The sequence below is a fragment of the Ceratotherium simum genome, chromosome 8, assembly GCF_057802395.1.
Source record: "Ceratotherium simum simum isolate JZ-2026a chromosome 8, ASM5780239v1, whole genome shotgun sequence".
NCBI lineage: Eukaryota > Metazoa > Chordata > Mammalia > Perissodactyla > Rhinocerotidae > Ceratotherium > Ceratotherium simum.
Window position 1 is genome coordinate 41,808,099 of NC_141907.1, and position 12,299 is coordinate 41,820,397.

A 12,299-nucleotide genomic window follows, 5' to 3' on the forward strand; every position below is an offset into this window, starting at 1 on the left:
CTGGATAGGAAGCAAAGAAGTTCATTTATTGAACTCATGGCTAAGCCTTTTATAAATATTGTTTTTCCCTTTGGCAGTTTGGTAAGAGGACCATTTAGAGAAATTCCTTGACTTTCATATGTTTGACTTTGAAACAGCTAGAACTTTTGTAAATCATATATAGATACCCCAAAAGTGCTTTTGCAGTGATGCATTTAGATTGTTCACATGTAAGCATCATGGGGCAGGAACCATATTTGTCTGGCTCCTCATTCTCTTTGTAGCCTAGAACTATATCTGATGTATTGTTGGTACTTAAGCATTTATTAAATGAATTACTTAGTCAATGAGATGATTAAACATTTCAAGTTGGTAATGATAGTACTGCTTGACAGTACCAGTTTAATTTGTGCTACTAAATACTTTTTGCATTTATAGCAGTTGAGCATTATACAATTATTTGAATATTTTTTTGCATTTATCCCTATTGTTTTTTAGGCAGAAAACAGAAAAATGATAGTGCTAATGTAAGTGAATACCCTAGGTCTCATAAATTTAGTACATTGGAGACAAAAGATGGAAATTATTAGGCAGACCAAAAGCAGTGAATCTTCATAAGTCCGGTTGGCTAAACTTGTGAGGGTAAAGAACCAAATTAAATAATGTGAATAAGGTGAGAAATGTATCATTGAAAACATTGTCCGTAACTTGAGGTCTTGCTAATATCTTTGCTCTATGGAAATCAAGCCTTCTTTCTTACCCACTCCCCTCGTTTAAGTCCATTTTGGTTAGTATATTTGATTTTACTACTCATATACAAGAATGCATTGTATAGAAAAGTAAGGAGCTGTCTATAAACCCATGTTACAGAAAATTTATGCAAGGTCCATAGGGCTTACATGACTTGGCCAAGGTTACACAACTAATAATTGACAAAACTTGTATTTGAACCTGGGTCTGCCTGACTCCAGATTTTGTATTTTTTTCCTCTATCCCGTGTATATTACACTCAGTTTTAAAAAAGTGCAGCTTAATAATTTTTTCAAATGTATACGTTCATGTAAACACCACCCAAATCAAGATATGGAACATCACTAGCATTCTGGAAACCGCCATCTTGTTTCCTCTCAATCATTAACCATTTACCACTACCAAACAGTGTTCTGCTTTCACCCTAGATTTAGTTTTGAATTTTACGTAAATTAATTCATTTTATGGATAAAAGTATGGGTATTTGAAAGAGGATTTATCAACAATATGAAATGCAGGAAGGACTAAAAGGAGGTCACAGGATTTGTTAACAAGGTCGAGAAATTTCATTCTTGCAGGATTGCTGTATGTTGAATAAGTAGGAGGTGAGGAAATGAAGACAAGGCATATCAACTATTCTTCCCTTCCCAGCCAAATTTCTTGTGAAGTTTGTTAGAATGGGATATTGAGTTAGTGGCAGGTAGGTTTTTGAGATGGAAAACAGGTCAGACTTTTAAAAACTATGTTTTTGTCTTTTATTGAGCAAGTGACAGACCTTTAAAATTAGTTTAAAACATTTTCTAGGATGTGTGAGTCAGTGTCAGTCTATCCAGTTACTATATGGGTGTATAATTTATTTGTACACATTGAATATACTGCTGTTTTTGTTTAGTTTAAGTGTCTCAGGGTAATTTTTATTATTGTTTTTAGGAGTTATGGTACAGCACCTGTAAATCTTAACATCAAGACAGGAGGAAGAGTTTATGGATCTACAGGTAAAATTTGTATTAGCTATTACAGTTTAATTAAAAAGAGCAGCTTTTGACCATATATCATAGAGATGGGCAGACTTTTTCTGGGCTACGTAATAAGTATTTTAGGCTGCGTGGGCCACATAGGGTTTCTGTCACATGGTTTGTTATTTTTGTTTGTTTGTTTTACAACCTTTTGAAAGGTAAAAACGTGTCTTAGCTTCCAGACTGGATAGAAACAGTGGTTTAAAACATGAAAATTAGCAACTTTCTATTGGTACAGGAATCCCTTATTATAGGTAACAAGTCCCTAATCTCTCTATCCAGTTTATCTTGTAGCTACACCATAAAGTTTGACCTCACCTTTTATTTATGGTAGACATTAATGATTTGTTTGGAAGCATTGCCATATTTGGTGCTAGCAATAGTAAAAAGGTGTCAGTGTTTTCTGTTTGTCTATGGTATCTCTCAGCTTTTTGCTACTGTAGCTCCTTCACCATTTTGTAATTTTATAAAATAGGAACAAAAGTCAAAGGGGTAGACCTTGATGCACCTGGAAGCATTAATGGAGTTCCACTCTTGGAGGTAGATTTGGATTCTTTTGAAGATAAACCATGGCGTAAACCTGGTAAGATTATTGTGGATTGTATCGGTTTCAAAAGATTTAGTATAAACAGTCATTAGAAAAGTATTTTTTTCAACATCAATTTAGAGTATTATTTTTTTAATGTTATTTTTGTTGTCTTAAGCACATGATGAGTAGTAATAACCTGTGTTGTTAAATCTTACTGGTGGCCTAGCATTATATAAAAGTAGACTTGCATATTGTTTTATTATAATGTGATTTCTAAAGGAAATAATTTGGTCAAAAATTTTTATAGTCCCATTGCTTTATGGTGGTAATTGAGAGAGCTGGTAAAATTAGAAGGGGTGATAAGACCGATAGAACTCTAAATTTATATTTTTATAGTTTATTGTATTTTATATGTTGCATAAAAATAGAATCGAAATATTTGTACACTAAGAGTGTGTTTTATTTTTAGGTGCCGATCTTTCTGATTACTTTAATTATGGGTTTAATGAAGATACCTGGAAAGCTTACTGTGAAAAACAAAAGAGGATACGAATGGGACTTGAAGTTATACCAGTTACCTCTACTACAAATAAAATTACGGTAATTAGTAAACATTCCAAAATACCCCAGCATTTTCTACTGTCCCAATTTTACTCCCCAAATAAATCACTTTTTCCCTATAAAGGTGGTTAAGTGCTATATGATAGTTTAAAAATTCCATTCTCTTTACCATGTTTGTGTTTTCCCTTCCTTCCCTTTTCAGAGTTTCATATTAATGATTATCTGATGTTCTTAGTTTCAAGTCACAGACTAGCCACAGCTAGTTTGTCTTTATATGGCCTATCAATTAAAAATTGTGTGGTATCTTAATGGGGAATATGTTATTTAACTTAGGCCGAAGACTGTACTATGGAAGTTACACCAGGTGCAGAGATCCAAGATGGCAGATTCAATCTTTTTAAGGTGAATTTTAGTAAATTATCCTTGGTTGCTCTCATTTTTTGTTCTTGAGTCTGCTCCCATACCACTACTCAAGGGATGAGATTAAAGTGGAAATAGCTACCTTTTTTCCAAACCTTCGGCTTCCTGGTGACTTACAAATTTGCTGATTGTTGTTGTATCTCTACTTTTGCAAGCATGTGAATTTATAGCCTATTATACTAACAAATGCCAAGTAAAACTATTCTTGCTTTATGTCGTGATTTTATTTTGAGTCATAGTATATGTTTGTTTATAGGATATAAAAGTTCATACCAGCAGGCTAAACTCTCATTGTAGATCATGCTATAATCTTTATCAGAATTGGAGTCTTATTTTTCCTAATTTTCTTTTAAAAAATGATAAGGAAGATGGCATACTGCTTGTTATCTGAATGACACCGAAATCATCAGAGTAATATCTCTTGTGGTTTAAGAAATGTCAGGAGTCTTAGGCATTCTCTGAGAGTCTGAGAAAGACTCAATAGGATAAAGCCAATGGTTTTTTAAATTAATAATTAAAAGGAGTAGGTTTAGTGGGGGACTTGCAGATTGATGCTACCACTTGGGTATCAAGTCTGACTTCTGGCTTCTCCATTTCATGTTATCACAGATCCAGTCCAAAGAACAGTATTATATTTTCGTATTGTGGTACATAGTAACCTACAAACTTCTTGAAACCTGATTTGTACTCTTCTTCCTTTACCTTGATTCTTAAGAATTGATTCTTATATTGAGTGAAACTGGGATGAAGACTGGGAGTGGTTTTTAGATTGGATTGTATACTCAGGGAACAGTTGTGGGCAGGAGCTTTTCTGTGTCCCTCTTGGGACTGCAGCCCTGTCCACCACAATACTGCCTTATGCAATGCATGTGCTATATCCGCAGATGTAGCCGCTCTGCTGGACACAGTTCTGTATAGAGAATTTAATTTTAATTTACATCCTGCTTTGGTAAGTATTTGGTTCTTGTTCTGCTGTAAATATTTTGAAAGTGCGTGATAATGTCTATCCTATTTTAAATGGTCGTCAGGTTCTTTTTGGTGATATCTACGTATTTAGGCATTGAATATATTGTTATACATGATTACAATGAATAGATAGAAAAGTTGTCTTGATGATGAAATAGTTCGTTTGCAGTGGTGCTTTTTATTTTCTTCTAACAGAAATGAGAACTGCCTTAGCACTGCCAGGTTTTGTATACGTCTTCTTTTTGCAGTAGACTTCTAAAACTAAAAAATAAAAAGAAACTCATAGGGGCTGTTCTCTTATTAAAAGTAGCCATCGTGAATGAATTTTTTATTGAAAAATTATTTTGAAGTTTCTTGTGGTTATATGAGAGATCATTGTTCTATTCTGATTTATTTGATTCTGAATGAATACAGACTTGAATTTGACGAATGTAGTCTAATGGTTTTTCTTGCCTTGATAATATGCTTAAATATTACTCGTCTGTTAGAAATACTGATTTGGAAATAGGGTATTTTAATAATGTGTGTGGCTCACATTTTTTCTTTATTGTGGTCTTTAGAATATATTTTACTGATAAGGCTCAAAATCTGCCACCAATGGTATGTAGGAGCATATGACATTTTCAGGCTGCAGTTTGATTTACATTGAATTTCGGAAAAGTTTCTGTCACCTTAAATAAATTTAAGAAATATCCTCACTTGGATTTCTGTGGGACTAATATTTTTTGAAAAAAATGTTGTTTTTTACGGTCTACTTTGCAACTCTAAAGAATACAAAATAATTATAAAAGATGTAATTGGTATCCAAAATATGCAGAGGTAAATTTCTTACGTATTAAGTGCCAAAATGTGTATTTTAGACAAAATGCTATAGAAATTGGAGAAATGAGAGAGTTGATTAGAAATTACTTTGGGATTAGAAATTACATTGAGTGCTATATGTAAGTCCTTTCTATTTCTCTCTTTTTAAAGGAAAAAGTCTAAAGTGGAATGCAATAGTAGAGAAGCATATGCTATTTTAATCAAAGCCTTGAGTCTGGAGAAGAGAAAAAAAAGTATTACAGATTGAGGAAATGGCTTGGGCAAAGAAACTTATGTGTTAATTGAGAAGTGGATGAGAGGATTATTTAAGAAATTAGCCTTATTGGATCAGAGTGTTCTTTTTGGAAAGGAGTAGGAGATGGCTTTGGAGGGTGTGGTTCACTTCTAGAAAGCCTAGAAACAAGGAAGATGAGTTGGAGGAGTTATTGCCTACTTGTGAGCAGGAAAGTGACTTATAAGTAACACTTTCCTGACAGCAGTGTATGGTGTGGTTGGAAAAAGAAAGTCCAAGCTCTTATCCATTTATCCACCATTTGAACTAGAATTATTAGGATTGGTGAGAAAGAGATGGAAGGAAAAAAACTTGCACAATTTTCTTGATACATCGAGCACATCCACTGTGCCCAGCACTGTGCTAGATGTGATAGTATGATAGTAAGAAAGGATCTCTTTATTCAAGGAGGTCAGGATCAGAGTGATGTGTACATATGAATGAACGACAACATATTGTGACAAACGTTATCTTGGTGGTATTGACAAAGTGCAGTAGGGAGTTCAGAGACAGTGGGTTATCCTACATTGTGGAGTCTAGAAGGATTTAAATAGGAGGTGATAATCGAAAGATGAGTGAGTTTTCTTTAATAGGAGAGAGAGGAGTATAGGACATTGTAGGCAGAGTGATACAAGCAAAACCAGATAGCATGAAAGAGAGTTGGGGTGGATGAGAGAGATCGTAGGAGAGAAGCCTGGAAATGGTAGAAGTGGGGCCATGATGCGCAAGACCTTAATCTTAAACTAGCCTGCAGATGTGTGTAGGCAGTAGGAAGCCATTTGAAAGTTCTTGAGTAGGAGAATAGCACGAGCAAGTCTGGTTTTTAGAAAAAGAACTAGCACCAGGATAAGCTATAGAATGTAATGGGGAGAAAAGGGAGTCAGAGGCCAGATGGAGCTATTGCAGTACTGTAGAAACGAGATGAACGAGGACCCGAACTTATACTGGTGAATGGACAAAGAAACAGATTTAAGAATCATAATTGGGCCGGCCCCGTGGCTTAGCGGTTAAGTGCGCGCACTCCGCTGCTGGCGGCCCGGGTTCGGAACCCCGGGCGCGCACCGACGCACCGCTTCTCCGGCCATGCTGAGGCCGCGTCCCACATACAGCAACTAGAAGGATGTGCAGCTATGACATACAACTATCTACAGGGGCTTCGGGGGAAAAAAATAAATAAGTAAAGTTAAAAAAAAAAAATTAAAAAAAAAAAGAATCATAATTTAAGTTCTTTTCATATCTACTGCAAAGATTTTCTTTTCATCCTCAGTTAAGTGAGAGACAAGCAGCTCATTAGCCTCTTTAAAATAACTTTTTTTACTTTTCATAAAGTTAATTTTCAAGCTTACTAACAAGTAGATAGAGTAGTGCAAATGAACCCCTATGTGTTTATTCTAGTACCTCAATGATAGTTAACATTTTGATATTCTTAAATTTTTTTATATATACTTCAATATAAGTAGTTTTTTTGTTTTGTGGGATTTTTTTAAGCAAAATAAAGAGAGATGAAGTTTAATAGGTATAAAAATAAAGTCACTCGAGTGCAAAAAACAATTGTGTAATTATATAATTTGAAGTGAGGGGCAAGAGAGGAGTGACTAGTAAGGTAAGGTGTGTGTTTCAGAAAAAATTGATTACAACCTTCTCTTAAAATATTTCTGTGTTCATACATGCACATACGTGTGTGTACACATGCATAGGTGATTTTTTTCTTTTCCTCTGTGAAAATATGTGAGCTTTGTCACCAGTGTTCTAAAATTTCTCAACTATGTGTCTTTGTCTGTATCATCCATTGTACCAAGTATTCATTTGTACCCTATTAATCTAGAAGCACATATCCTTCACTTCTGGGACATTTTCTTCTATTATTATTTTTACTTTTCTCTGCTTTCTTCTGTTTCTGGACCTCCTATTCAAATGTTGGATCTCTTATGCTGGTCCTTTAATTTTCTTATCTTTTCTCTCTTATTTTCCATCTCTTTGTCTTCCATTTTCTGGGTGATTTCTTCAACCTTACAACCCTCCTATTTACTTTTTCATTTCTGCTGTTATATTTTTAATATCCGGGAAGATTTTTCTTCAACATTTAACTGTAGCATCCTATTCTTGTTCATGCATGCAGTAATAGAGTATTTTTTTCCTCCTCTATCTTTCAAAAGATATTAATATTAATGATAGGCTGTTTCTTTCTTTTCCTGCGTAGTCTGTTTTCTTTAAGTTGATTTTTTAAGTTTGTTGTTTTTGGCCTCTGACTTTGACTTTTCTCAAATGTTTTTTGACCCTTGGCCATTCACTCGTGAGAGAGTGGGCCACCAAAAAGGTGATTGGAGGGTCTGTGCATGCAAATAAAATTTGCTGACTAGGTTTTACTGTAGGAGTAAGCTTTTTTCACAATCCTTGATGTTAGTATTTTCAGGTTGTTTTGCTTTTTGTTTTTTCTTTTTTCTTTTTATGGTAATCTGATTTTTCAGAGAAGACATTCCAGTGTCATGCCTAGAGGGTTTATACTTGGCTAATTCAAATATTCTGGGAGCGAGTTGTCAATTCATGAACCTTTTGGGGTCCTACTATGAAAATCAGTATGTCTTTGCTTTCTCATTGCTGACTTAGGATTCAGGTTTCCTTGGTCTGCTCAGTCAGTTACTATTTTTTCATCTGCTTTCAAAGTCCTAAATTTTGTTGTTTTCGCAATCTTTTTGTTCTTGTGGGTTGAAACAAAATTGTGATAATTTTTGTGGTTTTCTACTTTTTCTTTTTCACCTTAACACGTGGTAAATGTTTTCCTAGGTTATTAAAGTTTTTTGATAAATAACACTTTAAATAGTTCCATAATCCATTATTTGAGTGTACCACAATTTACTTAACAAATTTCTTTTTAGATATTGTTTTGTTTGTGATGTTAAACTTTTATAAATAATGCTGTGAAGGGCAGCTGAAGGAAATTTCACAAAACTAAGTTTTCGTACGGTTGGTAACATAATTTGGGTAAATAGCTTCTCAAGCTACAGATTTCAGTCAACTTTTGTTTGGATATGTAAGATCTGACACGAATTTGTTTTTAGAAAATCAGTCATGGCGTCTTATAGTCATTTCTTAAAATATTAGGTAGTGTGAAAAAATAGTCTGATTATGTTCTGGTTAAACAAATTGTGAGTCTGTGCAATCCTGAGTGCAACATCTGAAGACAAGCAAGTGGATAATGATATTGCAGGTTAATTAGGAGGGTTGCTAAAATAGTGAGGGTTTTCAGAATTGTTTAATAAAATGAGTACATTATGAAGAAATTAAGGAGAAAAGAAAACTAAGTTACGAAACACAAGCAATTCTTATGTTTAAAAATGTACCCTGTCTTCCTGATAACCTTTTCTCACTTTTTCCCTATTGTAGATACTCTTTCATCTATGTTTTCTTCCCTCTTTCTTTTTTTTCCCCCTCTTCCACTTCTGCAACCTTTCTCCCTGCCCCCTTTCCAATTTTTAGTTGAGCATTGACTATGCAAGGGAATGTTTCAGGCTTGGGGAGGGAGGAGGAGGTGAACATTATAGACACTCTGTGTTCTTAGAGTTCATCTGACTTAATGGGAAAGATGGGTATTAATTAGATAATCATGTCGAAAATTATATAGTTATGAACTCCATGTCCTATGAAAGGCTTTGAAGATGTGACGTTTAAGCTGAGTCCCAAAGTCAATCAAATAACAGATATATATTGAGCACTTATTGCATTCCAAGCACTGTTTTTAGGCACTTGGGATACAGATTTGAACTGGACACCATCTGTGTTTTCAAAAGATCCTATGTTATAGTGGCAGCAGAAGGACAATAAACATACAACAAAATAAATAAGATAACTTCAGATAATGATACTAGTGAGAAATTCTATGAAGAAAATACAAAATGATAATTTGATAGATTGTTTGGGAATGGTCAGGGAAGGCCACTCCAAGGAGACATTTGAACAATACTTTAATGATTAGAAGGAGGTAGCCATGAGGAGATCTGGGGAGAGAATATTCCAAGCAGAAGGAACGTCTAGTGCAAAAGCCCTCATGAAGGAGGAACTTACATGTTAAAAAAGAACGAGAAAAAAGGCCATTGTGACCAGGCGTACTAAAGATAAGTTGGGGAGGAATAGAGAAAAACAAGGTCGGAGAGGTAGGCAGGGCCTGTACCTTGTAAATCCTTGTAGGCCATGATAAGAAGTTTATGTTTTATTCTGTTTGTGTTGGGAAGCTATTGGAGAATTTTGAACAGGGAAGAGAGGTGAGTTGATTTACACTTTTAATAAGATTGCTTTGGCTGTGTACAGAGGATGGATTTTAGAGAGGTAAGACCAAAGCAGAGAGACAAGTTAATTTAGCAGTTGGGATGTGGTAGAGGGTTGGACCTGGGTGTTAGGAGTGAACATAATGATAGGTGGTTGAATTTAGTATATATTGTAAAGGTAAAATTGACAATTGGATGTTCATATGTATTGGATAATTACTAGGATTTTTTTTTTTCTTGAACAACTTGGTAGATGCTTGTGCTATTTACTTATATAGGGAAGGCTCGGAGAGCATCAGGTTGGGGGATTGTGGGAAATCAGTAGCTGTGGTAAGTTTGAGATGCTCATTAGACATGTAAGAAGTTAGATATAAATTACTGGAGCTCAGGGGAACAGTTGAGACCATAGTGTCAACTCTGAGTATTCCTGGCATCCCCAGGATGAGTAATGCATTTCTTTTTCTGTGTTCTCGTAGCATCTTTTATCCCATAGATATTTTTTTCATAGCTATTATTTTCTTACTCTGGTTGTTGGTGTGTCTGTCTTTTCCCATGGTCTGGGATTTTGTTCTATTTCTCTGTGTAATCTGAGCTTCTGGTACATAATACCAGAAGCATATTAAACATCATAATAGATGTTTAATAAATGTTTGATGAATGAATCATTTTTATTTCCCCTGTCATTATGTTCTGTAAATTTTACCTGTCAAGTGTCTATCAAATCCATTTCTTTCTTTCTATCCTCATTGTCTTAGTGCTGATCCTCATCATCCCTCGTTAGGATCGGTGCTTTTTAAATGGATTTTTTTTTAAGCATTGGACTCATTTTAAAATAAAATGTCAATGTTAAACCCTAATTATATGAACGCACCCAGTAGAGTTTGGGTTCAATAGTATTAATAGGAGATCTGACTATAATGGCTCAAATATATAAATAAGGGTTTCTTTTTCTCACATAACTGTTATTTGAGAGGTAGATGGTTTCTGGAATTGAATCAGTGGTTTGAATATATCAGAGTCAAGGTGTCAGAGATTTTCTTGGCCTTTACCTCATGGGGAAGGAGAGAGATGCTGAATTTAGACTGAACAGGGCAGCAGAATTTAAATAGAGCATAAAATATGGTGTGATGTTACTCAGGTGTAGGACAACTTGAACTTAGTTTGTTTCAATTTAATAAATTAATGATGATTTTAAGATAAGGTGAGTATGAAAGCAAAAGAGCATAAAGAAGATATTAACACCAGTCGAAAGGAGTATGACTGGACCACACTCATAGGATCTGGTAGGAGCGGAAAGGATGGGCAAATCTGAGAGAAATTATAGAGTAGGTAGATAGGTGGTTTGAAAGTGAATATAAGAGGGAGAAGAGGTATAAAGGAGACAGACAACTGACTTAAAGCTTCTAGGTGTACTGAAATGGCACGGTGGTGGTACTGTTGATGATGATGGGAAAATGGGATAAATGGTATGGAAGTGCAGGAGCAGATTTTTAACATTGTGTTATGGCATATCGCAGTCTGAATAGAAAAGATTAGAATGGCTAAAATGGCCACTGGTTGTCTTCTTAGATAAGGGTAGTGAACATAGAAGGGGAATATTCTTCAAGGCCTTTCTTGAACTCTGAAACATGGAGTCATAACCAAGTATCTTGCCCTTATTTGTGGTGATCTGAGGGAATTTATGAAAGTCCTAGAGAGTTATAGTTTATTGAACTTTTAAGTGACGTTGATGTGAACTTTTTAATAGTTGGAAACATTTTGATCCTGTGATCCATCTTTGGTGCCTTTCACCTAATGATATTCTAAAATCAGTTAATTTTATTAAATATTCAGCAACAAGACATTCTTGATATTTAATTCAAATCAGATGTTACAAATTTACTTTAACATCTTCAGTGTGTTATGTTTGAGTGTTCTACTAAGTTAAACAAGCTAATAACCCTTTTTTTTAAGGTACAGCAGGGAAGAACTGGAAATTCGGAGAAGGAAACAGCACTTCCATCTACAAAAGCTGAATTTACTTCTCCTCCTTCTTTGTTCAAGACTGGACTCCCACCAAGCAGGTTAGTTAAAGACAACTATAACTCAATTTACTGAAGGCACTGGTGTCTTCACTTTGTGTTAGTACTGTATGGAGTATAAAAGCTCTGAATGTTCTACCAAAAAACTGGAAGATTCTACTTTGTTTTAGTACAAAATGAATTCTTTGTGAAAACTCTTCTGGGTGCTGTTCCATCTAAAAAAATCTAGGTAAGCAAGAAATGAAGCATGGTGTATGGTTACATATGTGTGTAAAGAGATAATAATCTTACATTCAGGAGAAGTGGTGAGAACAATGATCTTGCTTTTTCTGTGCTTATTATTCTTACATAAAGAATTATTGTACTTCCTAAGTCTAGATGTATTGGCCTAAAAGTGTTGCTGATTTTAGTAAGAGAGATTGTAGAAATTTCAGCCTGGGAAATCTTTCAAATTAAATCCATTTTCTTTTCTATGGTTTGTTGTGATAATTCCTAACTTTGAGTTTCACAAAGTACCAATTGTAAGAGGCAAATGTGCTGGCAAATGTCTTTTTAACTTAACTTGACAAATGGTTAGCCTGTTAACAGGAAAATGGTAAAGGATAAACAAAGACAAGGGAAGTTTGATGTCAGCAGTTTAATCTTGGGTTAGATAAAGATGACTTATCAGTTACTTCTCTGGGCCTGAAACAAGTCAATAAC

General features: G+C 34.8%; 1 protein-coding gene across 33 annotated transcripts in view; it reads left to right on the forward strand.

Annotated features, from left to right (window-relative positions):
- Positions 1-12,299, forward strand: part of FIP1L1 (factor interacting with PAPOLA and CPSF1) — a 71,029-nt gene that overhangs the window by 10,234 nt on the left and 48,496 nt on the right. For 12 of the 33 annotated variants that reach the window (XM_087434326.1, XM_087434328.1, XM_014787290.2 and 9 more), the window contains 5 exons: positions 1,660-1,724; positions 2,221-2,328; positions 2,744-2,874; positions 3,169-3,237; positions 11,530-11,639. In XM_087434326.1, coding sequence (XP_087290452.1) covers positions 1,660-1,724; positions 2,221-2,328; positions 2,744-2,874; positions 3,169-3,237; positions 11,530-11,639 — 483 coding nt within the window. The remainder of the gene's footprint in view (positions 1-1,659; positions 1,725-2,220; positions 2,329-2,743; positions 2,875-3,168; positions 3,238-11,529; positions 11,640-12,299) is intronic. The other 21 variants (XM_087434332.1, XM_087434325.1, XM_014787304.2 and 18 more) reach the window with 3 other exon arrangements.